The 27,657-nt window shown below is 43.8% G+C and overlaps 1 protein-coding gene across 2 annotated transcripts in view; it reads right to left on the bottom strand.

Moving 5' to 3' along the window:
* The window catches only part of IQGAP2 (IQ motif containing GTPase activating protein 2), a 1,127,142-nt gene that overhangs the window by 877,920 nt on the left and 221,565 nt on the right, over nucleotides 1–27,657 (bottom strand). For both annotated transcript variants that reach the window (XM_078675224.1, XM_078675225.1), the window contains exon 2: nucleotides 20,090–20,189. In XM_078675224.1, coding sequence (XP_078531350.1) covers nucleotides 20,090–20,189 — 100 coding nt within the window. The remainder of the gene's footprint in view (nucleotides 1–20,089; nucleotides 20,190–27,657) is intronic.

Genomic DNA, 27,657 nt, shown 5'->3' on the forward strand with positions numbered 1-27,657 from the left:
AGGATAGTTTATCAAGTGTAACACTCTTGTGAGCATTGCAAGTTATGCAATGTGCAAAGTACATTACTCGTTGTGTCCAACATCTTCACATTCCTAAGTATACCTACATAATTTTTTTTTAAAATCAAACAATACTGGAGAATTCCAAATTTCTTATATATGGTCCTAGTAGGCAATGACATTTTAAGAGACCTAGTGACCACAGCACACTTGTGCTCAATCATGGTGATAAAGTTACAGTGTAGTCATTTATGAATTACATGGTACAAAGAACCATCAAGTATTGCTGTACACAAATACAAAATGAATGATTGTGTACTCACTTTGTCAGAACTCGGTTTCTATCTGAAGAATAAAATTGAGTACCAGCACTCAAAATAATGGTAATAATCTTTATTACATTTCAATGAAGCATAAGTATAAATATGTATCTGTGGAATTAGATGTTCTTTATATGCACAAAGTGTTCAAATCAAATACGGCATACCTTGGGGCGCCTGACTGAAGTGTGGTTGTTTCAAAAGATTTCTATAGTCACTACACGTTTTTGCCAAGTACAGGATCTTGCCTCACATGTCTGAGATGGGGGAGGGTCGGCACCATATTAAGGCAATACTAAGCAGGTACTTTAGAGTACCACCACAAGAGGGCGTCAGATTGCAACTAGAGCCCTCATAGGGCTCGGCTGCTGGAAGGACTGCACCAAAACTGATTGAGGGACGGTCTTCAAAGTGTCAGCAATTTGAGATGCACGAGGTCCCTAGAGACAATGACATTAAAAGTATTTATTCACATGAGGAAAATCCACGGATAGAGAAAATCAAGCTGGTAAGAAAGATCTTTCATAGTATGTGTTCAGAATACACTCCTGAACCAACTCTTGGTAATGTGCTAGGCCAAAGAAAGAATCATGGAATAATACTCTAAAGCAGTGGTCTTCAAATTTCCTAATACTGCCGCCATGTTAAAAAAAAGCTTCCCCTTCAATTTGTTTACACTTATGCTGCTAAATTGGCAATGTTTAAATATGTCTAAACATATTTAAACATTGCTGTTTAGCCCTTTTTACACATATTCCCAGTCAGGATACACATGACAAAAGTTGTTAGTGATGGCCCATTCCAAAGTGGCTTACTGCTGCTCATGTTTTTTAACTCTTAGAACAAAGCATGATGCTTCTCTTGGCCAGAGACTGGCAACCCCCTGAGATCAATTAAAGTCCCAGTTTGAAGCCCTCTGCTCTAAAGTGATGGTTGCGAAAGGCCTATTGTGGGCTCACCAAAAACATACACGGTCTTTAGACCTCTGATGAGCAGGTGCTTGTCCTGTTGTCAGGGTGCATGGTGGGGTAACCGGCTCCTCTGTTTCCGCAGCTGCGGCGCCTCAGCTGGCACCACACCCCTGCATCCAGCCCACAGAGCCGCGTGAAAACAAATGAATGGAGGCAGAGTTCCGCTTCCTTCAGCCGCGCCCCTGCACATACAAACACACTGTATGTACAGCAGACTCCCCTCCTAGAGCACACAGGCTACAGCGCACCCACAGAAACCACTAAGGCCTTTATCAAGGCCTTACAGCTGGAGGATCGTTCACAAAAAAAAAACAACAATACTGGAGAATTCCCAATTTCTTGTATATGGTTCTAGTAGGCAATGACACTTTAAGAGACCTAGTGACCACAGCACACTTGTGCTCAATCATGGTGATAAAGTTACAGTGTAGACATTTATGAATTACTTGGACAATGTAGATCTTATCCTAGTTATACCACTCTACTACATTACATGCTCTAAGCAGGGACTCTGAATATCTGACCACACATGGAAGGGATTGATTGCAGCCATACTGTTATAATGGCAGGCAGTGAGGTTCATTGACTCAAGTGTTACTCCTCTGTTATACAATTTACCTTAACTATATGTCAACAATTTGCATCGTTCTTTTACTATTTTAGTTTATTTTGCTTATTACCACAAGCCATTTAAGGAAAGAATGCAGCACAGATACCCTGGGGAGCAAACACTGAAATATTGGGCGGCAAAGGTACGGATACACAGATTTTCTGACTAGGAGAATATGAGGCTGCACGGTGGCACTGCCTTTGCACTGCGAAGACGCACACAATGATGCAGAGGTTTGCAGCTCTCCTCTAACAAATGATGTTCTCGTTTATCCTTCTGAGCCCCCAGTCTTTTAAGAACTCAGAACAGCACCCACCGATTAAACCAAATCAGATTTTCCAATATTAGAACCACATCACCTGTGCCCCTTCTAGAGCTTTGATCTTGACAGCCACTTGGGCCATTGGGGCCACACAACAAAAAACAGACATACTTCCAAAGGCAATCTTTTATTTGTGAAATAGCAGCATAAAAAGTATGATAAATAACTGATCACAACCATCCAGTTCAGGATTATAGGCCAGATTTCTAACAGTGCATTCATACTGCACAGCTTGGATACCCCATAAATAAAGTGGTAAGCTATAAAAAAAAAAGGCTAAGTAGTATATGGCTAAGAAATTTATAATGGGGTAATTGTTCTTTGGCACTGACTGGAACAAATTGAATGTCTGGAAAATCTGCAGCACATTCAGCCACCCACATGCAAGAAGATTCAACTAATTCTGCCACGGCACGACCAGTCTTCAGAAGAAAATAAATGATGAGATATCTCTGTACTGCCTGATAGGCCAGCGTCCCCTACTTTGGAACTGATGTGAGTTGTTAATTCTGCTCTTGGACAATTCTGGTTTCTATGAATAATTATCATTTGTGCAGCACCAAGTAAAGTGTCTTCATTGGTTTGGATCCTATTAAAATCTGTTTCAAGCCACATCAGAATTACAGAAAAAGTGTTTTTTTCCTTTCTCAACTGTTGAATGCATGCAGTTAATTTGCAGGTATTTACATTTTGTTGTGCGTTGCAAAAAACAACATACTACATCCTTTCCTTTCATGCTCCCTGTACTCCTGAACGATTGTCACATAATTCACTTTGAAAAGAAAAATAAACACCAATCCCTCAGCAATGTATCAGAAGTCCTAGCTTGACATTTGACCTCGATCTTTGAAGCACAGCAATTGTCACAAGTTACACACAGAATTTAAAGGCATCTTTATTTATTGCTGGGACTTTCCTGACCTACCAAAAATCGTCTTGCGCCCCAGAGTTTGGGAAACACTGCTCTACTGCGTAGAACTTCAGTCAGGTGGGCTGAATCGATTAATATCTGCATATTCTAAAGATGGCATTGTCCAGCTTATCCTCAACAGCAAACCCTTCGGATCTTCGGAGGATTTTCTCCTGACCTAAGTCCACAAATGTCTGCTGCTATTAGGGAGGTATTCATCATAACATGGACAGCATCTGGATTTTACAGCAGTTGATCGGGAAATGTAAATGTAAATGTGTGTATACTTGTAAAGCGCACTATCACATGAAAGGTATCTTGGCGCTCGATACCGCTGTGGAACCCTTCCTGGCTTTCCCTGTGAGATGCCCCCTTACTGGGCACCTCCAAGGTGAGGCCAGGCATCCCAGCGCTTTCGGGGCCGTTGTGGAGATTAAGCAAGCTATTGCCCAGAGTTGCAGAGTGGGACCCATGATTATAGTAGGAACCTAGGCGAGAATTATCGAGTCCGTGGACATTAAGCCCAAGACCCTGCCGCGTCGGGAATTGAACCCTGGTCCCGGACCAGACCTCTGCCTCAGGGTCTGCCGCTCTAATCGGTGAGCCATACTTCTCCACTACAAATACAATCTGTACTTAATCCCATTACTTCAAAAGTCGTCATAAGAGCAGCATGGCTAGTCAAATTACTGTCCTATCCTAGCTCCCAACTTCCATATGGCTAAACTGTTAGTGAAGATGATGTTCAACCAGAAAAAATGACCCGTTACATCTTATGCAGGCAGGCTTTCACACAGGTCACAGCACTGAAATGCACTGCCCTAGTCTGTGGCTCAGGAACAATCCGCAGTGCTGATTCTGCTTGATTTGTTGAAAACATTCAAAACCACAGACCACCAGATCCTTGTATTGAGAATGGATGCCTTCAGCATCATGACTTTACCCCCCTACTGCTTTGCAAACCTTTTGAGAAAAACACTCAACCAGTTGTTTTGACTCTTTTCGCTTCATCCTTAAGACCACTCTCCTGTGGAGTCCCTGAGGGTTCTACTCTTTACAAGCTTCTTCTCAATATCTGCATGTTCCCGTTGGCACACCTAATTCAGACATTTTGATTCACTTGCTTCATGTATGCGGATGATACCCAGATTGTTTTAAGAATCTCAGGTTCACTAGCCCAATGTGTCTCCAATTTGCATGAGTTTCTTGATATATTTGGAAAATTGGATGTGCTTCAACCAACTCAAAATGAACAACAACAAGATAGAAATTCAGCTGTCTTTTAGAGCCTCTTTCTGGCCACATTACCACCGATAAAATAAATCAGCTCCAGAACCTTGTATGTACACTCTTTGCACTAAATTGGATTCACAACTGAGTCTTGTTAACCAAATTAACTCTGTGGTCAGTGAATCTTTCACTTCTTTGCTTTTCCACAAAGTTTAAACTGTGTACATTTTAATTTCTGTCCAGAGTGACTACTGTAATACAAATTACTTTAATGTTTCATTTTCCACTTTGCAGAAACTCCGGCCAGTACAAAATTCTGCTACTAGAATAGTCGTGAGCCTGAAGAGAAGTAAACATATACCTCCTGCTTTGGAACCCCAGCACTAGCTCTGAGCGAAAAACATAAGTTACCTTCAAGATCCTTTGGCTTATCAAAAAGCTTTAAATGATCAAAGATAAACCCCTGTCTATCGCTTTAGTTGGTACCTCTGTCGCTGCTCACTAAGATCCGCTGGTCTATTTCTTCTCCAGACCCCCAAGGGAATCGAACCTTGATTGAAGGCAGGGCATTCTCAGTGGCCGCAGAAGCCAAATTGGAATGCTCTCTTCATTTCCAAACAGGCTAAATCCAACCTACTACAATTAAAAAAATAAAAAAGCTTGGCTTTCACTCTCTAGATTTGGAGTCGGGCTTTTTTCGTTGGTCGGTCTCTGACCTTAGACATGTATGTGGGTACCAAGATACCCATAAGTGAATGCCGTACACTGTAAAGCACTTGTTCCGATGGAGATATTCTGTGGGGCAATAATTGTGATATTCGAATTTAAAAATACAGACAAGCATGCTCTATTAGCATGCTTATAATGATGGACACTTCTTAAGAACTATAGTTTTGAGCATATGCTGGCACTGTCCTTCCCGCTGCTATTATCTGTGCATAGCCCGTTTTGGATTACAGTAGCAAATCAAAAGGATCATTCTTCTGCACAGACATTTCGAAGTATGCCAAAATAATGTTGACAAAAACATACAATGGCACATATGGGCATATTATGAGGCACAATATTTCTAAAGGACACTTATCTTTAAAGTGGATGGAAATTATTGACTGGGGCTGCATGTGCTGGTGTTGAGTGGGGGCTCTGGCAGTGAAGGAGGCTCCTACTGGTGGGAGGAACATTGTCACGGATGACTGGAGATGGGGTGGGGGTGAATGTGAACGAGACACCTGCAGCGCCCAAGTAGATCACACACAGCAGTAGGCTCAGCGGGTGCACAATGTGTGCTTCCTGTTTGACCACCCAAACATATCACACAACTTAAAACGTATAAACTTTAAAAAGGCCAGACCTGTTGGCTTTGAAAAAGTTTGCAATATGCTGCTCAAAGTAGCAACTGCCTGCCGGGCCGAATTCAAGAAACAAAACAACATTGTCAAAGTCAATAGGTCTAGCCTGTTTAACCCCAGCAGCTAGGGGTTTCCTCTTCCCGACCTGCTCTCTTTATCTCAGCATTTACAGAAATGTGTGAGCAGTGACTCCTCAAGAGAATTCCATATCAAGCAGCACCCGCCTCCAAGGACAGATTGCCTGTATCTGATCCCTGAGCTCACAAACCAATCTACTTCCTGGCAGATAATGCACAGCGACCACACCACAGGCCGCTGCGTGGAGGCACTCATCAATCATTCACCCGGGGCAGCTAATCTTCGCTCTCAGGCTGAAGGGCTGAGACGGCAGTTTCTGAAAGGTCCCATATTGTTCTGGGGGCGCGATTAATAAAACATGCTGCTGGAAGGGCGCATGTCTCCGCTTGTTAATTAACTTTGTGCGCTGAAGAGGCGCAGCTGTCATGTCTACACAGCAAGACGCGAGCGGTGGTCACGGTGGCAAGGGCGGCAGCCTGTGCCAGCATTGAGCTACAACAGGGACCAGCCTAGGGAGCTGAGTTCATGTGTGCATGTTCTTCTCAGCCAGTTCTTTTATCACGCTCCACACATCCGTATCAGGGCTCAGAGCCTGGCCCGCCTTCTACAAACTACAACAGGACTTCACTTTCCTTCCCGCTGGTTTTTGCAGGGCGGCATCTATTGCAGTCAAAATTCAGCAGTTCGTCGCAGAGAAGTGAGATGTATTATTCATTTGTGGTGATTTCATGGAAGCTACTGCGTTGTGCAAAAACAGGAGGGCAATGTCGGACATTCAGTTAATCCTCAGGGGAGTATTATGATGCCGTTCAGTGAGGTCTGTGCATTTGGTTTTCCGGAAATTGAGCTGTCCACGGCACATACATTAACTTAGAAAATCTCCCAGTTAGTGCGTGGAATTCTGACATGAGAGGTCCCAAACACAGAGAAGCAACTGCCTCTGTGTTTCTGAGCTGTGCTGTCTGCAGCTCTTGCTTTCATTGCACAATCCTTGGGTCTTGGTCTCCTCTTCAAGCTCAATGTAAAACCCAAATGCCCGAGAAAAGCTGTCAAAGCCACCTTTCATCTCAAACCTGAAATCCTGCCCAGGTCTGTTTCAGTAGACTTCTGTTGTCTCAATTCAAGTCAATAGCTATGCTTGATAGTGCCCATTGAGTTTGAGCCTTTGAGATATAAGTGTGTGTGTATATATGTATATATATATATATATATATATATATATATATATATATATATATATATATATATATATATATATATATATATATATATATATATATATATATATATGTATATGTATATATTATACTTTTTTTCTTCTTTGTCCTCTATAATGTCTTTATTAAAAAACTAATAAAACTTCCTTTTGTGTTCCAAATGTTTTATCATCAACTCAGTGGTGGCTAACGTTTAAAAAATATGGTGAGGTTTAAAAAATATGGTGAGGCGTGATGGCACCAAACTCACTATATATGCCGCACTTCTCCCCAGCATTCCATGAGCAAGAATGGCAGGAATGGAAGGACTTCCTTCCTGCTCAATGGAATGCGAGCCCAACCAATCCTGGAGTTGCTCTCATCTGCATGAGAGCAGCTCCAGGATGGGACAGCCTGCTCCCACCAAGCGCTCATTTTGAGGCTGGGGGCCGTGCCAGCAATCCAGGGTATTGCGGAGTCTACAGTGCGCATGCAGGGCTTGCCGTAGGTAGCCAGAGGGCCAACCTGACATGTGCACTGAAAGGGGAAGCAGTAATAGTGCAATAACAGGATTCAGCCCGCCCAGTGACTCAGGCTTGCGCTGGTGGCAAAATAAAATGACATTATTATGCCATTTTGGTTTTGTGTGTTTGACTGCTGCGCTCGCAGCAAGCGGGGTGAAGCTCCTCCGTTCTCTTGTGGAGCAGCCGCGCTGCATCAATTATTACACTTCTGGCAGAAAAGACTTGCAAGTACAGGTCTGCTTGGCACTGTGGGCACCCCATCACCAAAGCCATGCGCTACATCTCATGTCTGACCTTCTGAAATAAAAGGAATGGTGGTACATGCTTAGAACCATTGGGAAGGCGACAATGGTGGGGAGTGTCATGCTAACAATCTAGTTACATTGTACAATAACTTTACATTCTGCATACCTCATGGAGACAGAGCGAGAGTGCGTGTCTGTGCGTGTGTATAATGTGTGAGATCATCCACCATGTTGCCTCAAGGAAATAAAATAAACTGAGAACCTAATGCAACAACACTGTGTTCATGAAGCTCATCATTATGCAATGTCAACATCGCAGAGCTCATGCCCAAGGACGTGTGAAAGCAAATATCTGGCTAGGCGATGCAGTCTGATTTGCCTAAATGATATCAGAGCAGTTTTCACCAAATTAAAGATTTGAGGTGTACCTCCTTGCCCGCTTCTGAGGCACCTTGGAAATAAGTACATGGTTTTGAAAGAACCAGTTTTGTTTGTAGTGTCACTTTTGTGGCAATGGCCACAACAATGTGTGCAGTGGCACTCTGACATCTGGTACTTAAAGGCTGTTAGGTGAGCAAGCATACCTTCTTGACCAGTACTCATTCTGTTCATGTGTTAAACCACCTTTGCTGCACCATTTTTAACAGGATAATTGCTAAATATACGGACTCAACTTGTCTACTATGTTTGTAGGAAGCCATCAGCCCGCTGGTAATTTCTTAAAGATAAGTGCAGTTACTAAAACTATAAAATGAAGAAAACTCTAAATTTTGACAAGAGTCACACTTGTGGATTTGGGTAATTAATCAATCAGTAATCTTCTAAAGTGTGGCCAATCACCTCTGAGGGTCTCAAGGCGCTGAGAGGGGTGGGTGGTGGGGGGGAGGAGGGTCTGCGGTTCAGTCGAAGAGCCAGGTCTTGAGGTCCTTCCTGAATTGCGGCAGCGATGGTGATTGCCTGAGGTGCAGAGGCGGGGGAGTTCCAGGTCTTCACAGTGAGGTAGGAGAAGGATCTTCCCCCAGCCATGTTCTTGCAGATCCATGGGATGGTGGCCATGGACAGTTGGGTGAAGCGGAGATGTCTGGTGGGAGAGTAGAAGGAGAGGGGGTGGTTGAGGTATGCAGGTCCGGCATTGTGGAGGGCTTTGTAGGCGTGTGTGAGGAGCTTGAAGTGGATTCTTTTTTTGACAGGTAGCCAGTGAAGGTCTCTCAGGTGGCTGGTGATGTGATTGCGGCGTGGGATGTTCACAATGGGCCTGACGGAGGCGTTCTGGGTGGCCTGCAGGTTTTTTTGGGAGAGTTTCTGGTTTGTGCCAATATAGAGGTCATGACTCTGCAGACTAGCCATGATCTGGCCCTACAGATTATATGAGCTGCTGGTTCCTCATTGAGCTCCAGTCATGTACAGGCGCCTCATGAAAAACCAACTGAATAGAGATCTGGTTTTGCAACTGTGATATGTGTGAGAAGTTAGCCTGGCATATGATGTCCACTATTCTAGTGGGCACCTTGCACCAGTCTAAATGACCCTTATTGATGGTGGTTGTAAAGTCAAACTTATAGATAAGCTATCCTAGTGGTAGCATGGACCAGCAGTCATAGGCTAAGACTTCAGATAGCATGTGAAGCAAGCTGTTTTACCAATTATAATCCCTTGAATACCAAATAAAAGGACACCACACAAGGTATATATCAAATATATATGTCTTTATTTCTAACATAACCCCTCTGCACTCTTTATGAGGTCAGAGATCAAAGTACATTACAAGTTACTCAGCAAACGATAAGTTGCACAAATACAGTTATGCCCTAGGGGCCCCACAAACCATATACTAAGTAAGTGGTATAAGAACCACTTCAGAAATAGTGAATAGGCCTAAGGCATCGCGGGGGCTACACTAAACAACCAAAGGTAAGGAAGTAGGAGACCCACGGAAGACGTGTGCAGTGTCTGAACACAGTCGAGAGTTACCATTGACTTATAATGGAGAACGTAAGAGTTACAAAGTTACTGTTTAAGTGCACTTCCGGATGGACTACGACAAAACCCCTTTAGACTAGGACACTTGGAGAGTCAATACCCACGGGAGCACCGGAATAGGGGAGAGGGGTTGGCCTAACGGCTAAGGCGCTCGACCTCGGACCTGGGGATCTGGGCTCGAGTCTCGGTAACGACGCCAAAAAACCCCTGTGATTCTGGGCAAATCACTTAATCTCCCCGTGCCTAAAAAAATGAAAGTGTGTCCTCATGTAACGTAACTGGTGCTATGTAAAGCGCTCTGATAACTGATTCGGTTCGGTTCTAGTTCGCGCTATATAAAACTCCGAAAAAAAGCCGGGTGCATAGGTGTCTTTTCGTGTCGGGTTTCATCATCGTTTTCTATGGAGATCTGCAAAGAAGTGCTGCAGGCGACCAGAGGAAAAGTGTCCGGGTGGATCCAAGGGTGGAGTATCGTTTCAGGATAATCTAAAGTCCTGGGGACACAGCACCTATCTTTATACTAAGAAAATGGGCTGGATTACCTGCTAGGTCCCTCTATGGGGGGACCTGGGAAGGGGGTGGTTACACCCCTTTCCCTTGTCCAGTTTTGTGCCTGAGCGGGGCTGGAGGGCCCCACCTACTGGTTTGAACCGGATTATGCATGGAGCACCTTGTGTGCCCCAGGCAGTGTCTGGAAAAGCATCTTTCCATTCAGCCCACCCTGCCCCAATACACTACAGGCTGTCTGGGGAGGTGCGGACAGGAAACCTATTGTACAGGCCTCCCCTGCCGGAGTTTCATCCAGCAGCAGGAGGTCAGACTTGTGTCTGTGGCAGCAGCATCCATTTTGTGATGCTGGGGCTCGGTTTAACTGTAACCGGGTAAAGCAGTAACATACATGTCTTTTCCCTCTAGAAGGGTGGATTGCTACCCCCCACCACCAGAACTTTTGGGGGGGGGTGCGGGGGGTGTAGTATTCCAAAGTTTTTGACACCTTACACAACATGTTTTGATAAAGCCAAACCAAAGTTAGCATTAACCCCTAGGATTATAATGCACTTAAGAGTATATGGTATGGCTATATCATAGAACAGCTATAAGGAGATGGTTCCGAAAGCTGTAGAGGGGCTCAGCTCATGCTAGGGCACCCTCTCACATAAAACCAATCACTCTGTCTCCAGGATTGTCGAGGCCTACCATAGGAGTGACTTATAGGTGCATATGTGTCTATATATAAGGTAGATATAGATATACTATATCTAAGTAAGGGGTGATTACACCACCTTACCCAAGCTGAGTGATCAGCCTGTGGTGTCAGTTTGGATGGCCAGCCAGGGGTGGCATAATACATGCTGCAGCCCCTGGTAGGCCTTGGATGCAACTATGCCCTGGGTACCTATGGTACACTATACAGGGGCGGGCTCACAAAGGTGGCCCAATCAAGTATGTACTCAAAGTACATGGAGTCTATTTTATAGGGAGAGCAGATAGCCTGGGGCCCTGAATAGCTAGGATCCCAGGCCAACTAAGTCGAAAACCAGCAAAACACCAGGCAAAAAGGTGGGGTAACCATATAGTCAGATATCCACCTCCCTACAATATGTGAATTAACAACTTATCAATGCGTGCTGCAAACAAAAGCCTTTCTATGTATCATTCTGTGAAACTATGTCATACTCTAGTAGAACCAAACTAGTTCACTACAGAAGGTTTCTATTGTGCACTCCCAAGAAAAAAATAATTGAATTATTTTCATATAAACTTATTTAATAAGTATTTGGTTTTATATGTTAGGTATTTACAGACTTCTGCCATTTCTAAAAGTTGTAAATAACAAGCGATACTTTTAGTCACTTTTATGGTACTCAGTTTATGAACCTTAGAAGGTTTAGAAATTATGACCTGCAGATTCCGACATAGTCAGCCGTGGGTATTCAACTTACTGAGCCAACCCATTGAAAATGAATAGAGAATATCCCAACAAGTCGCATGTGATATTTTCTCTGATCTTGGACCTGGGCATTTCTGTTAGTTTTGAAAGTCTACACCGACAGGACATATGTGTTTTTCCTTCCTACTTCTTTTTACTTTCTTACAAAATGATCCTCAGTTTACCCTCCTGAAATGAACTGCAGCCAGAGTAAGGCCGTCGATGTATTAAACCATATTGCCTCTGCTGAACAGTTCAGGGAAATGGGTCATATGGTCTTGTAGCCTATCACCAATTTTGAAGAAAAAAGTCAGAATATTAAAGACCTTTGTCTGACAGCAGCAGAGCCATTTTGTTGCAAAGTACTTGTTGAATATAAGCTCGAACCAATCTTGAACAGTTTGTATTCATCCGTCTACAAAACTAGGCATTAAAAAAGAGTAATGATCATAAACGTAAACAACGCGATCCCATAACTCAGGCCTTTTAAATATTGTTTCCCTTAACAATGTATTACCAAGGGAAAAAATAGATGATTAAAGTCAATTAGTGCTAATCGAAGTCAGGTGACCTTCCCAGGAGGCAGTGATGCGGAAGAGAAGGACCAGGGGGAGTGATTTCCCAGCAGCTGTGATTTTACAGATGCTGGTGCTCTGTCCTGAGCAGAACAAACACCGCGAATCCACATACTTTTTTCAATGTGAGGAATCATTCCACGACAAAAAGCAACAATTATAGCTGTTCAGTCCTCCCGAAAGAACTCGCATTCTTCACCCCTCCTACCTAAGGCTAATCCTGAACTTCAGAAATCCTTGAAACCAATCTCTTCAGCCCTACAGGAGAGTGGACAACGCTCACTGAGGAGTTTGTACTCCTGATATCTTCTAAAAACCCTTCATTCGGCTCCCTGTAACAATTTTACCTTTAAAGTGCTTTGAAGCATGCACACAGCAGCGACGGCACAATACCAAAACAAATGTAGATATATAAAACAAGCATTTACAATGCAACGGTCTCGCCTTTGCAAAAGTTAGCGCTTTTGGCATTGTAAATGACAAACGTTTTATTTATGTGTTGGTTTTGGAAACAGATAAATAAATGGCATTGTCATGAGCAGTAGAGAGTGAGTAGTAGAGAGTGAGTAGTAGAGAGTGAGTAGTAGAGTGAGTAGTAGTGAGTAGTAGAGAGTGAGTAGAGAGTAGTAAGTGAGTAGTAGAGTGTGTAGTAGAGTGTGTAGTAGAGTGTGTAGTAGAGAGTAGTGAGTGTGTAGTAGAGAGTGTGTAGTAGAGAGTAGTGAGTGTGTAGTAGAGTAGTGAGTGTGTAGTAGAGTAGTGAGTGTGTAGTGGAGTGTGTAGTAGAGTGTAGTAGAGTGTGTAGTGTAGAGTGTGTAGTAGAGAGTGTGTAGTAGAGAGTGTGTAATGTAGAGTGTGTAATGTAGAGTGTGTAATGTAGAGTGTGTAGTAGAGAGTGTAGTAGAGAGTAGTGGCTGTAGTAGATAGTGTGTAGTAGAGAGTGTGTAGTATAGAGTGTGTAGAAGAGAGTAGTGGCTGTAGTAGTGAGTGTGTAGAGAGTGTGTAGTAGAGTGTGTAGTAGAGTGTGTAGTAGAGAGTAGTGATTGTAGTAGAGAGTGTGTAGTAGTGTGTAGTAGAGAGTAGTGACTAGTAGAGAGTGTGTAGTAGAGTGTGTAGTAGAGAGTGTGTAGTAGAGTGTGTAGTAGAGTGTGTAGTAGAGTGTGTAGTAGAGTGTGTAGTAGAGTGTGTAGTAGAGTGTGTAGTAGAGTGTGTAGTAGAGTGTGTAGTAGAGTGTGTAGTAGAGAGTAGAGTGCGTAGCAGAGAGTAGTGACTGTAGTAGAGAGTGTGTAGCAGAATGTGTAGTAGAGAGTAGCGACTGTAGTAGGGAGTGTGTAGTAGAGAGTAGTGACTGTAGTAGAGAGTGTGTAGTAGAGAGTAGTGACTGTAGTAGAGAGTGTGTAGTAGAGAGTGTGCAGTGATTTGAGTTTTACATGAAATTAAAAACGGGAACGGAACAAACTCATCCTATACATTTTTGTGGTAGGTGCCCACGCATATAGGGTTAAATGATGCGTTAGATGCCACAGGTCCCACCAACACGCTTCCTTTATGATAGGAGAATGCCCAACATCACGGAGATTTGCTCTCTGCTCTTCCCGGATATTTGTATTTTCAAATATATAATGTTATCCTGCTAAACGAAGACGATGCTCAAACTATAAAAGAAGAGGGTTTCACAGATATGTTAGTCCTTCCGGGCAAACGAAATGACCCAAAGAAAGATCAAGTGACAGTTTAGAGCTCCAAGTGAGTCTTAATAAAATCAGTGTCTGGAACGCATAGCATCAAAGACGAGCGGGGCATCAAACTGCAGTGTCATTCAATCAAAGCTTCAAGGCTTCTGAGCGCTAGCCGAGAATTATTTTTTGTGAAGCACTAATCACTGTGGAAGGTGCCCCTGCTATCCCAGATGTGAGAAGTCAGTCTGATATAAAAATAAGCAGTATTTGGAATGAATGTATTTGGCAGGGGGAAGGTGGGGCGGCGCAAGACCGTACTGACGAGTGAACAGGAGCCATTTTGTACCGAGTGATTCTGCCTGTGTGCATGTAGACAAACCAGGCAGCAGCATGAGCATGTGACTCGGTAAATAACGAGAGTTCGTCAAAATATGACGGCCTCTTTAAAAAAGGTGTCGTTCTTTAAAATGTGAAGGCTTGGTGTTAATGCTGCTCGTTATCGCTCTGCACTGAGAAGGTTTTCTACAACTGGTAGCGCACATATTTCAAAGTGTTTTCATACACAAAAAAGAAAAAAAAAACACTTTGCGTTGTTGTAGCTGCTGCTTGCTACATGTTGGAATGTGTGTTCCAGCGGAGTTTCTTCAAGTTCCCGCTGGGCCGCCGCGCTGCCTGCGACGACCCGGAAGCGGTTGGGCAGCCGGCCAATCGCAGCGCGGCCCCAACCGGAAGTCCCGCCCCCATCGCGGCGCGAGAGAGAAGCCACTGTCCGAGGAGCCCCGAGGGCTCCTGATCGAGTCCCGGTCCCGAGATGGGGGACCGGGTGAAGTGCGGCCGGACGCATGAAGAAGGCGGGGCTCTCATGTGGTGAGAGTGCCCCGCAAAGCGCAACCGCCGCCCGAGAGGCACGCCGAGCACCGCCAGAACAGGTGAGTGTGTTGCGGAGGAGGAGGGGTGAGTGGGGGTGGGGTGTGCGCGTGTGTCTGTTGTAGTGTGTCTGTGCGTGCGTGTGTCTGTCTGCGCGTGTGTCTGTTAAAGGGGGGGTGCGTGTGTGTGTGTGTGTATGCAGTGTGTGTATGTGTGCATGCGTGCGGGAGCCTTTCTGTGCATGGGAATAGCAGGCTCACGAGCTACAATCTCCAGGAGGACAAGCTCGTCACAGTCTGCAGTCTACATTCCCCGGAAAGTGGCGACATAAGTTGTCTCCCTAGACAGCAAAAGCTTCGCTTTTGCTTTCGTCTAGGCGAGACCTAAAAAAGTGTAAGTGGCACTGAATTGTGTTCACTCGAGCACGGGATTTTGTCTCCATTTAAAAGAGGAAACACCACACGCAGTTTTAACAATTTGTATCAAGCTCGGAAAATACTGCAGCTAACATGAAAGGAGTTTCCTTTGAACATCTGCCAAAAGCTTTACCAAGGTTATTTTGTATCGGAAATTAGTATGAAGTGCAATTATACGAACTAACAATATCATAGGTACAATGTAACGTGCAAAGAGCTGGCTATAAAAAGTTAAACAAATATTGGTAAAGCCAATAAATCTGCCCTGGCTTCCCACCTTTTTCCTTAACCAATGCTAATTTTGTTTATGAATACTTTTTGCAAGAAGGCTCGTATTCTATGAAAACAAGCATTGCATTTAAGCCAAAATGTTTTTATTTCACGTAAAAGCACCCACTGCACCAGTAGTACCTGGCATTGAAGGGGACTATTTATTGTGTGGATGTGCACAGTGTGCAAGAGCCAATTGCAGCCACTCACAGTCATGTAACAAAGGGGCTGATTTACGATGTCAGTGGGACTGACAGTGACGTGCCATTGGCGTATGTCCCACCGAAATGCAGACGGCTGCATTATGATGTGGTCTGTCGGACCGCATTGCCCCAGAGACCAACCAACAGCTTCAGACGGGCCCAAGGAGCCAGTCGTGCAGTCAGTCAGATCGCATTCTCCACAATTGAGGTGGTGGTGTCTCACGCACTGCCATAGGAATTATGATCTACCTTTCCGCCAACCATTTCACGTCCCTTCTCCCGACGTGAAAGGCTGGCGGAAGGGCATTTTTGGGGCCCTGCTCCCCGTGGCACTCGACAATGGGCCATAAGGGGCACCTGTAGTGCTCCCCCTAAACATCTCTGCATTGTTGTCACAAGGTCCAGGGATGTTTAAAAACATGACTTTTGTCATTGGGGCTAGTGCTGCGGCCCTTCTCCGGGATGCAGCATAAGCCTCAATGCAAAGAGGCTTGTTTCCCACTGCCTCCACGGCGGTTGGAGCCTAATTTGTCAGTTGGGATTGCCGAATACTTCTTGGCCTATCTATCTATCTATCTATATATGATTGAATGTCCTTTTGCTATCAACTTTTTAGTGCTCTAATGGATGGATATGTATGGATGGATATGTATGTATGTATGTGGGATCAAGACTGGCCTCTTTATGTTAACGGGAACAATCAAATCATTTTTAGCACCTTGATGGAGTCCATGCCCGCTTCGCTGTTGAACTACTTGCATTAATAGATTGAAGTTTGGATATAGATATATATTTTTTCCCCACACAATTAAAAAATCTTGGCTAACTCTAGGACCGAAAAGTGATACCGGAAGTGTTTTACAAAATGGGACAGGTCCTTGTTAAAACTGGACATCATTCTCCATGTTCATTTACAGCTGAGAGATATAAAGCACAGCTATTACCTCACGGAAAATAGAGGCTATCACAGTGTTTAATTTGTGTTGGTGTTAGCCAGTGCTTGGCACCGTCACTTATTTTTTGCCATTGGCACATACTAATGACTGACCACCGTGGCACTGTCAGTGTATTTTAAAAGGAGCAGGGGCAGCGTGTTTAACAAATCGATATACGAATATATATTTCCTTGTACAAGTGTGCAACAAGACTCTATAGCATGCATATACAATCGATCGCGCAATATATGCCCACCATGTAGCCCGCCTAGCCCGTTGTAACCCCTACGGAGCCCGCGAGGCATTGCTACCACTGTACTGTATGTATATATGAAAAATTTGCTAATAAAAACTGTTGAAATAAAAAAAAAAGATATACAAATATTAACAATAATAATAATGCAGGCATGCCTAAGCCATTCTTATACTTTAGGTCACCAGGTATAGTCCAAAATTATATATCTGCCTGAGTGTGGTGGTTGGTAGGTGGCGATAATACTGGTATTTGGCAGCAGTGGGAAGGCCTATTAGTGGTGCAAGCCGCAATGATCCCCTGAGGAATATCTTAGGCACTGGCACGTATTTTTTTTTTTTTATTTCCTTCTTTTTGTGGAGTTTTATATCGCACGAACAATACCCGAAGGTATCAGAGCGCTTTGCATGAGCACCAGTTTTGTTACGGAGGGACACATACATTTTTGTTAGGCACTGGGGAGATGAAGTGATTTGCCTAGGATCACAGACTGTGGAGTGTCCCTGCTGAGACTAGAACCCTGTTCCCCAGCTCCGAGGTCGACCGCCTTAGCTCTGAGCCATTACGCCCTTTTCACCCATCAGATAAGTGTATATCCAATAGAAAAACGTTGGAGCCAAAGGAAACGGTGCTCATCCGGCACATCAGTTCCTTGCTGCTTTGAGCCTGCAGGAGACGGGGAGCAAAAATCAGCCTCAACTCCCCTCCGAGGGACACTACGGACTGGGTAGGTGGCAGCTGATGGCTGCGGTCTCAGGGCTGCAAAGACAGGCGCAGAGATCACAAGCAAAGCACGCTTGAGGCAACTGCAAGCGTTTAGAACCCCTAAATAAAACATTCCTAGAATATAATAAGAATACAAGAAACAGTGTAGTCTATGTTTGTGTTGTTTTAACCAATGCTTGATTAAATCTTCTTAACGCTATTTTCCTCATCCGATGTTATCCGGAGACTCTAGTATTGGATTACCCCAAAACACGGATAAAAAGGGCAAGTAGAAAAAGTTACAAAAAAAGTTGTTCGAAGTTTTGCATTTGCTAAGTGGTGTATCTCATGGAACAAAATATCAATTGAGATACTAGAAAAATAAGATGGTTTAGTGTTAACTCCACTATACAAGTCAAAAATAAATCAAACAAGACACGAGTACTGAAAGAGAACATTTCATTTAGTCCACAAAGCAAGAAATACTGTAATCACATGTGAAAATCGTGCTGGTTTCCAGAATGCATTCGCGTGCATTTAATAAACACTTTTCTAACACTCACTTTTCCTTAAAATGTGACAGGTGGTGGTGATAACATTACACACACGTAGAAAGAGTAAATATCACGTCTAAACAAGAATATCAGTGACTTTGTATCCAAAATATTTGATACTTTTTGGAGCATCGTTTTGGGGAGACGCAAAACCATTGTCTGCAATTCATGTAAAACTGACACAATTAGTTTGAAGGCATCTTTCGTTCCCGGAGTGCACGCGATATACAGTGCAGGCCATTTTAACTTTGTTTACAGTGACTGACTCTGATTGGGAGCAGTCATACATGAAAGACAGTCTAAGCCAAGCATCTTATCTTTTTGGGATGTTCACTCTCTGGCTACCACCTCCAAGTGTGGATGCCTGGCTGTTCACCAACATGAGTTATTGCAACAAATAAAATAACAACGGTGGTGACACAAATTCACATGTGCTTCATAAACAGAAAACATGTTTCAAACGGACAGTTAGTGCTGGTCTTTATTGCTTGTTCTAAACCCCCTAAGCATGAATTCCTTAATTCAGTTACTGGAGGAACAAAAGACATGTAATCTGTGTCGTGCCTCTTTTTTGTGAAATTAACAAACTCTAAAAATATACCATTAAGCAAAAACGAGGCGCCAATCCCTTCTGGCCATTCACTCTTACGTCATCACGTTTCCTTACAGTTAAGTCTTGTTAAGACACCATTCATTCATCGCACACATCTGCGGAAGCATCTTGGAAGCTAAAGGGGTGACAGCAGCTGAGCTACCTGAAAGGGCTTTTTACCATAATCGGATCACAGAACCAGCAACAAGTTCTGAACAAGCAAAGAGGTGCAAAACCTTGTCTTGGCGCCATTTTTTCCATCCACTCTTTAACGGTGCCCCAAAGAACGAACTACTTACTTCAACAACATGTTTATCTAGACAGATAACATTAAAATACATCACGTCTCCCATACCATTGAACTCGCATTCCATTAGAAAGTCTTCAGATCCATTAAAGAAACAGGAATGCTCTGCTGTACTATAGAACAGGCACTATTGAGGCGCGTTGGTAACATCGGGCACTGCCACAAGTTTTAAAGAAAGCAAACAGTTTTCCTGGTTATGCTCCACTTAGATGTATTTACTTTTCAACATCCGCAGCTGATGCATCCCTTGTCATAGGTAATCAATGTGCATGGCTCTAGATGTATGCAGATGCCACCTAGATGGATTTTGGTTTCGAGGGTGTGCCGCCAGAGACCACCATGCTGTACCACACCTACTCTCCAAGGAAGGAAAACTCACTCCTCCTTCATGGGTCCAACAGAGAAGGGGAGTCTGGGGAGTGTAAAGAATAAAGGCAGTTCCAATAATTGGCCATTCGATGAAAAACATAAATTACCAAATGATACAACAAACGGTCATCTCTGCATACTCCTAACATTAACTCGATGGAATTTCCCAGATCACTTAATATGACACTATTACAATCTGTAAGGGCCAGCCTAAAAGAGAATAAAAAAGCAACCTCAAGTCTACAACCAGTCACTCATTCTTCAACAGAAGATGGAACAAATCCCTAATTTAAAGCACATTTTTTGGCCTCAGTTGGGAACTTTCCGCAATGTCACATTTTTCGATATAGGATTACTTTTAGGGAGGGCATGGGGCAGACCATTATCAACTTTAAGTCTTCATTTTTTTAAATTCATGTCTTTCCGTAGACAGAAGTCCAAAGAGGCTAGCGCTGTATGTCAGTTTGTTTAAGGTATGCAGTCTTCACAATGCCAAGTAGTGCCATGCATTTTGGAGACATGCGCAACACAACAGATACCGCCCCATCACCTCGCCCGAAAAGTAATCCACCATATCACAAGGAAAGTACAGCGTCTTCATCATCACCACCACCATCCACATTGGACTCGGAAATACTTTTGCCACCATGACAGGCGTGCATTACATTTGGCCAAGAGTGACCAAATAAATCCATCTCTTACCGTTTGGCTTCCTCCAGGTGGCACAGGTACTCGTAGGCAATGTTCTGGTGCCTCCTCTCGTCCATTTCCTCTGCGGAGAGTCTTTCATCATCCACGATCGCTACAAACAGACAACAGCCAAGAGTCACTAAAAGGATCATAACTATATGATAGAAATTGTAGTTTTAAAGTCATATCAGTAAAGCCTGTTAACACTATATTACAGGGAAAACAAAAATATTGGAGCTATAGACATGACAAGGAAAGCACTTTATATACCACTACAACTCATTGAAATGTTCACGAGGGCTAAAACAATTGGTAGTACAAAAGCAAGCATCTTGTTGATCAACATATTTGTGTATCAGCAAAAATGTCCTTATTCTAGCAACAAGTTAAATCAAAGGCTTTCAGTTGTGACTCCAAACACATATCACATTTTCTCTTATAAGAAATTCCTTCGAATACCATTACCCTTTACATTAAATATAGGTGTGCATGAACACGGTCTAGATTTACCACTTGCACAGGGATATATTATTAAAACTGATCCTCCTTCTTACCAAAGCTATGAATTCTTTGCAAGGAACTCAACGTGGCCATTTTTTCCACATTCATTATATTGCTTAGCGCCGACCCTGCATCCTTACCTGTGCCCGGTCCTCCGACCAGGCCCAGCCTATAGTTTACCGCTCCACAACTGCTATGAGCCATCCCGCCTCGACTGCCTCTCTCTCTCTCCTCCCCGACCTCACACTCTTTCTGCGCACCTTCTGTGGGACACTTCTGTGCCTCTCTCATTCTTTCTTTGACGTTGTTCTGTGCCTTTATCTTGCAGAGTCTCGATGGCCAATACAGAAAGTTTTCTCCTGCTTCGCTTGCCACTTCTCCTGTACCGTCTTATATCTGCAGTCCAACCTCCGCACACACCTCACCCAACAGAGACCTCATGCACCGCCGTGATACCGCGATCTGTATCAAAACCCTAACCCTACCCTGACTCCTCCTCAAGACTTGTTCCTTGCCTTACACACCACCCAAAAAATAACCCACCAAAATCTGGGACCTGCTGCATGACCACTTACAGGACCTGCTCTTCCTGACACCTGGCTGACTCTCACGTCGGCCTACAACATCGCCACGGCTATGCTCCCCAAAATACAAGATCAGAAGACAGGGCTAACACCCGGAGGCAGACACCCCATCATCTTGAAAGAGCACATTCAGCGCTCTATTACTTCGGCAAACACCAACAGCAACATTGAACATCTGCTTTTTAAACATCACATCACCATCAACTACACCCTGAGAAGCACCCTCGTCTACCGAGCCCGGTGGCCAGGATGCTTACAAGATTGGTAGTGCTGGAGACGCAAACTGTCTCAGACTTTGTAGAAGGGAGGGTACTTTTCTACACAGAAACCACTGGGTTACCTTTGGATCTGCAGCCCAGGTTGGAACTACTGGGTATATGACCATTACCGATACCAGAAACTGTTCGTAAATTTAGGCTGTATGGTGGCTAAGTGGGTCACTACACAGAGATCTGGGCTTCTCCCTGCACATCAAAACTGGGAATTAGGAATGGGATTTTGTAGAATAATGGAGAGGGAAGTCTACAAAAGGAGAGGGTGCATGAGAAAATATGATAAGATAAGGGGGGCGAGAGGGGGACATGGCAGATCCCCCCCCCCCCCCTTCTATGCGGATTGAGAGGGGAAATAATGCATCCATCATAGAATGTAAACACAAACTGGACACGGACCCATGATGTAGTGAACAGTAGACACGGTTATAGCCCCTGTACTGGTGGGAACATGGGATTTAACCATGGAAGAACGGGCGGTGGGAGGTTATTGTGAATGTAACGTTTCTTGTAATTGTGGACATAAAAACATACTTTTGATAAAATGGTGGCAGTCATGGTTCCCCCAGCCACCATGACAATCAGGGACACCTTCCCAGAAAGTACTCTTCACACCATGTCCTCATACATCATTTTTACACAGTGATTCCAACACAGGCTATTACTGGTCTGTTGCTAACTGCTGATGAACTCTCAATGGTGATGTGCCTTACAATACTAATCTAGTAATAACAGACACAATATCATTATGAACAGTGGTCTCCAAAGTTTCTTGAGTCACAAAGTGGTGGATGAAGGATGGTAAGGAGTAGGAACGGGTTCCTTCATAACACACGAGATCTGAGTTTATTTAGTTTTATATTATATATACACCAAAACCCCTACCCCCACGAACAACTTCTACTGGATTTTTTTTTGTATTTATTTTTTTACACCCCAGGGACAGGTGCAGGTAATTTCCTTATATACATAAAGCTCAAGAAAGGGTCACTGCTGCTGCTTGAATGCGGCACTGCACTTGCTGCCCTCTTTGCCCCCTCAAACTGGCATGTGCACGATGAGCAAGAGCATGCTGCTCTTTACTGCAGGTGGTAGTGGAAGTCTTGCCATACACATCTATGTATTTTAGTCATTTTAGATAGATTGATGTTGGCTGCAGCAAGCCATTTGAGCTTTCACACTGCTCTGGACATATGGGTCTGATGTTACGTCTTGTTACCGTATGTGCTGCTATGGTCAGATCTTTGAAAAAGTCAGTTTGGTCAGGGAAATCCAGATGCTAAATATTGGTATAATCGGCAGGCATCCAAATAGAGTTCTTTATTTGAAAGTATCTTGCTTTTGTGAGACCAATATAATTAGTAGCAAGGACCCCGCCTACACAGCAGAAACTTTGGGTGATTATTTACTACTCTGTTTCCAGAGGAAAATCAACTAAAACTTTGCAAATTATTAACGCATTCAATTAGTTGGATTTTTTTTTTTTTTTAAATCTTTCCCAAATGCTCTCTTCCTGTATCGATACCCACATTCCATGGTTGAAACTGGGATCTTCCAGACAGACCGTTACATGGTAGACAGTGGACCGAACATACTAGATCCAGTTAGAGCAATCCATGGGGCACCAGAGGAGGAAATAGTAGGAGGCTTGACCTGGTGCTTTCCCCTTTTACGGTTACCGTTTTCACCAGCATGTCCCTTGAGTGAGTAACCTCTGTGTGTAAGGAGGGTGAAGACCTGTCAGACTGGCAGGTCATATGCAACATTCTACAAGAATGCTCCCTCGTATCTGTTCCTCTAGACTGCCTTCACCAACTCCTCTTCAGCGGCAGTCGCCAAATCTACATTCAGCTACAATCATCCCTCACCAGATCAAACTCAAAAACCAGAAAACACAGCGGTGGAATTAGCTTTCATCATACTCAATGACTCTAGAAAAGAATTGCAGTTTCTTATCTCCAGTCGCAATGCAATGCTCATCTGAACTATTACCCACTTCCAGGCCTTCCCTCGAAACCTCAAAGTTAAAAGTTCGATGGGCGACCTTTGAATCGGCAATGATCCGTGATTTTGGCCACAAAAGAAAAGTAAATTCCGGTCTGCATATCAACATTCCAACTAGAGACGATCAAGGGACTGGGCAATATCATTTGCAATTAATTCGACGATTTGACTGCCGAAATTCTCAATTTGTGCTCTTAAAGAACCTTAACCATCTAAGATTCAAAGAAGATTACCAGCCAAATGGAAAAATAATGACTTTGGGGAGAGGATGTAGCCTTAGGGGTAGGGCGGTGGACCTCAAATCTGGGGAACCGGGTTCGAGTCTCGGCAAGGACGCACAACATCCTGTGATTCTGGGCAAATTACGTAATCTCCCGGTGCCCAACAAAAAGTAACGTGTCCTTAGTAATGCAACTGGTGCTCGTGTAAAGTGCCCTGATGCCGGATACCTTAGGGTCAAGTTTGTGCTATGTGAAACTCCATAAAACAAAACAAACTCTGTCTTTAGCATCATGTTTAAAGTTTTAATATTTAAGCCATACTCCTCCCTACAGGGAGACATGTTTTAAACGGTCAATAGGCTACTGCTGCTTCAACATTGTACTCCAAGAAACGTAGTGTGGTGGATAACATAAAAAAACTAAAATAATAGTAGGTGGAAGAGGAAATACATTACTCAATTGCTATGGAGATGGCACCAGACTGGAGTATGTCAGTTCCTTTATCTCTCTGTCTATCTATCTATCTATCTATCTATCTATCTATCTATATTTGTTTATTTATTTATTTGAGGGTCACACATGTCTCCGTTTTTATGTGGTAGACAAACCAAACTAATGCGGATTCCTTTAATGCATATTCACACTTTGTCTACTAAACTATCAGGGAGTTTCAAGGTTCGCTTTGGAGTAATTAGTTTTACCCCACGCTTACAGCCTTTCTTTTGGAAAAAAGATGTAAATGACTGGATGAATGAGATGGAAGCATGGGGCAGCAATGTTCTAAGCAATGAAAGTATTGAGTCAGGGGAGTTAAGAGCGCTGCAGCAGTGCATACGTTCACCCGGTTCCAGTAGTAGTTGGCATGTTTTATAGCACTGCGCACGGGCTCATTGGGTTGGGGCAGTCGATTCTCTGTGCTCCAAGTGGTTCTTTATATGGGTGCACACAGTATGAAATTGTTCGGCAGCTGCAGTGAGAAGCTCTTTTCACCTCCATATTGTTCAAATCAAGTTACAGTTGGTGAGAACAACGATTACATTGACGCCTTTGACAAACTCGCCTAAAACTTTGCTATCGGTAAAACAAAATAAAGTGAATCAAGGACTGTAGCCATAAGTATTTAAAAGATAAAAACAGATGTGTAAATATTGAAGAAATAGCACTACTGGAAACCTCCAGAAGTACCCTGCGAGGAAGCGGTGCTGTTGCTACCAACTGTGTGTAAAAAAATGTGAATGGTCTGGGCAAACACTTCAGTTTACTCTGAACACATCTGAGAGAATAATGCAAGAAGTAGGAAATAAGGAAACCAATAAATAAGCATTTTCAATGCGATCGGTCTCGCATTTGTCAGAGTTAGAGCTATTGGCATAGTTAAGGACAATGTCTATTACCTTTGTGTCTAGGTTTGGAGTGTAGTGAATGTATGGACAGAGACACAGCTGCAGCACTTTCTAGAAGACTTAGAATGAGAAATCACCACTGGGGCCAGAGAAGTATCTTCAGCACTTGTCTAGAGGACGTAGAATGAGGAACTACTGACGCGACCAGAGATGCAGCTGAAGCACTGCCTAGAGGACTAAGAACAAGGAATTACCACTGGGACCAGAGAAGCAGCCGCAGGACTTCCTAGAGGACTTAGAAGGAGGAACTACCAACGTGACCAGAGACGCAGTTGCAGCACTGCCTTGAGGACTTAGAATGATGAATTACCACTGGGACCAGAGAAGCAGCCGCAGGACTTCCTAGAGGACTTAGAAGGAGGAACTACCGAAGTGACCAGAGACGCAGCTGCAGCACTGCCTTGAGGACTTAGAATGAGGAATTACCTCTGGGACCAGAGAAGCAGCTGCAGCACTGCCTCCTAGGGGACTTAGAATGAGGAATTACCACTGGGACCAGAGAAGCATCTGCAGCACTGTCTAGAGGACTTAGAATGAGGAAATACCAATGAGACCAGAGAAGCAGCTGCAGCACTGCCCAGAGGACTTAGAATGAGGAAATACCACTGGGACCAGAGGAGCATCTGCATTACTGTCAAGAGAAACTAGAATGAGGAATTACCGATAAGACCAGAGAAGCAGCTAGCAGCACTGTTTAGAGAACTTAGAATGAGGAATTAAGGACACAACCAGAGATGCAGGTGCAGCACTGCCTAGAGAACTGAAAATGAGAAATTACCAACAGGACCAAAGAAGCAGCTGCAGCACTGTATAGAGGACTTAGAATGAGGAATTACCACGGGGACCAGAGAAGCAGCAGCTGCACTGCCTAGAGGACTCAGAATGAGGAATTACTACTGGGACCAGAGAAGCAGCTGCAGCACTGTCTAGAAGAATGGGGAATTACTACTGGGACAAGAGAATCACTTACAGCACTGTCTAGAAGAATGAGAATGAGGAATTACCAATGATACCAGAGAAGCAGCTATAAGTATACCTATAAGCTTTAAGTATTTAAGCATGCAGCACTTTTATTTATTTATTACAAATTAAGCTCTAAATTCTGTCTGAAGCCGATTAATGGGCAGGTATCGAGAACCTGCACTACTTTAATCTGACATTTGCAGTACTTCTCAGTATGGCTGCAGTACATTTAACGGGCGGGGAGAGGCATTTCGCTTCTAGATGTTCATGTTCATTAGTGGCACAAACTTCTCACAGTCCATTCCTCCGACCCTGCCACCACTGGCAGAGAGTGTCAGGACACAACCAAGCAGGCCAGGCACCCCCTACTCCAGGTGCTGCCACAAACCACTTCTGAAAACCGATTCATAATGATGTGGTGTACTGGCTAAATTGTACACGAAGCCAGCAGAATTAAGCCTAATGAGAGTGGGTCCACTTAACGAAAAATAATAAAAATCCTGTCCCTTTAATGTTCAGAATGAAAGACCCATAAGAAACTTCAGGGAAAAAATGGTAACACAATGGCTTTCGCTACATAGACCGCAAAAACATTCAACTTGCCTGAAAGCTGAGCATAGGAGACGTCTGCAAGGGGCCCTCACCTAGACCATCATGGCTAGTGTTAAAGCTCTGCCATTTTCTGAAAAGAAGAAACCCTTTATTCCCCTCTCCATGCAGCAGAGATTCCCCATCATCAGGCCCCGGGCAAGCTTGCTGTTAGACAACCCATGTGCGGCTACCAGCTCCCTAGTCCCAAACCCTATCTGGTGATGGAAACTGCCTCTCTTACTTCCGAGGCCAACTTAGTACTTAGTGTGCCATCACAGAGATGCTCTCTTCTCTTACCTAACGACGAGAGGTAGGGTGCAATAGACAGGGAGGGAGGGGCAAGTCTTGATAGGCTTGAGTCAAGTTGGGAATGCTGCAATATCCAGAATGATTTAGGAGGGGGAGGGGGGCAGGGGGAGGAGAGGGAGAGAGGGAGAAAGGGAGAGAGGGAGAGAGGGTGAGTGAGAGGGAGAGGGAGAGGGAGAGGGAGAGATTCACAGTAGCCACAGAACAGGCATGCGCCATCCAAGACCAAGGGAGGAACATGCAAGTATTTGGTAGGAGCCATAGGGCAGTATCTGGCTACAGATAGCGCGTGGGTGTGCGGATGAATAAGACTTCTGAGGAAATATAAACATGAAGGACTGAAAAAGAAAACACATAAGTGGTGCAAGGAGAGAAAATGGATAGCATATCAGAGAAATAATAGCCTGTGTGCTAGCAAAGGGGCAGGTCCTTTGAAATAATATTATACTAAGCCAAGACATTATACTAAGTCAAGAGCTAACCTTGGTGAAAAGGAGGTGAAGAAAAGGCGCTTAAAAAAAACCCAACAACAACAAAAAACACAGTGGTTTTGTGGAGAAGCTGCACGGTATCAACAACTCTGAAAGTTTACAATATGTGCATGATAAGCCTGGAATATCAGCAACGGGGGGTTACGATAAAGCTCCAGTATATAAACAAACCCATATTTAAGTTTATTAGTCATAAAATATCTCACCTAGAACCTCCATCACTCACCAATGCTAAACACTGAAT

This window comes from Lissotriton helveticus, chromosome 2_1, assembly GCF_964261635.1.
Source record: "Lissotriton helveticus chromosome 2_1, aLisHel1.1, whole genome shotgun sequence".
Lineage (NCBI taxonomy): Eukaryota > Metazoa > Chordata > Amphibia > Caudata > Salamandridae > Lissotriton > Lissotriton helveticus.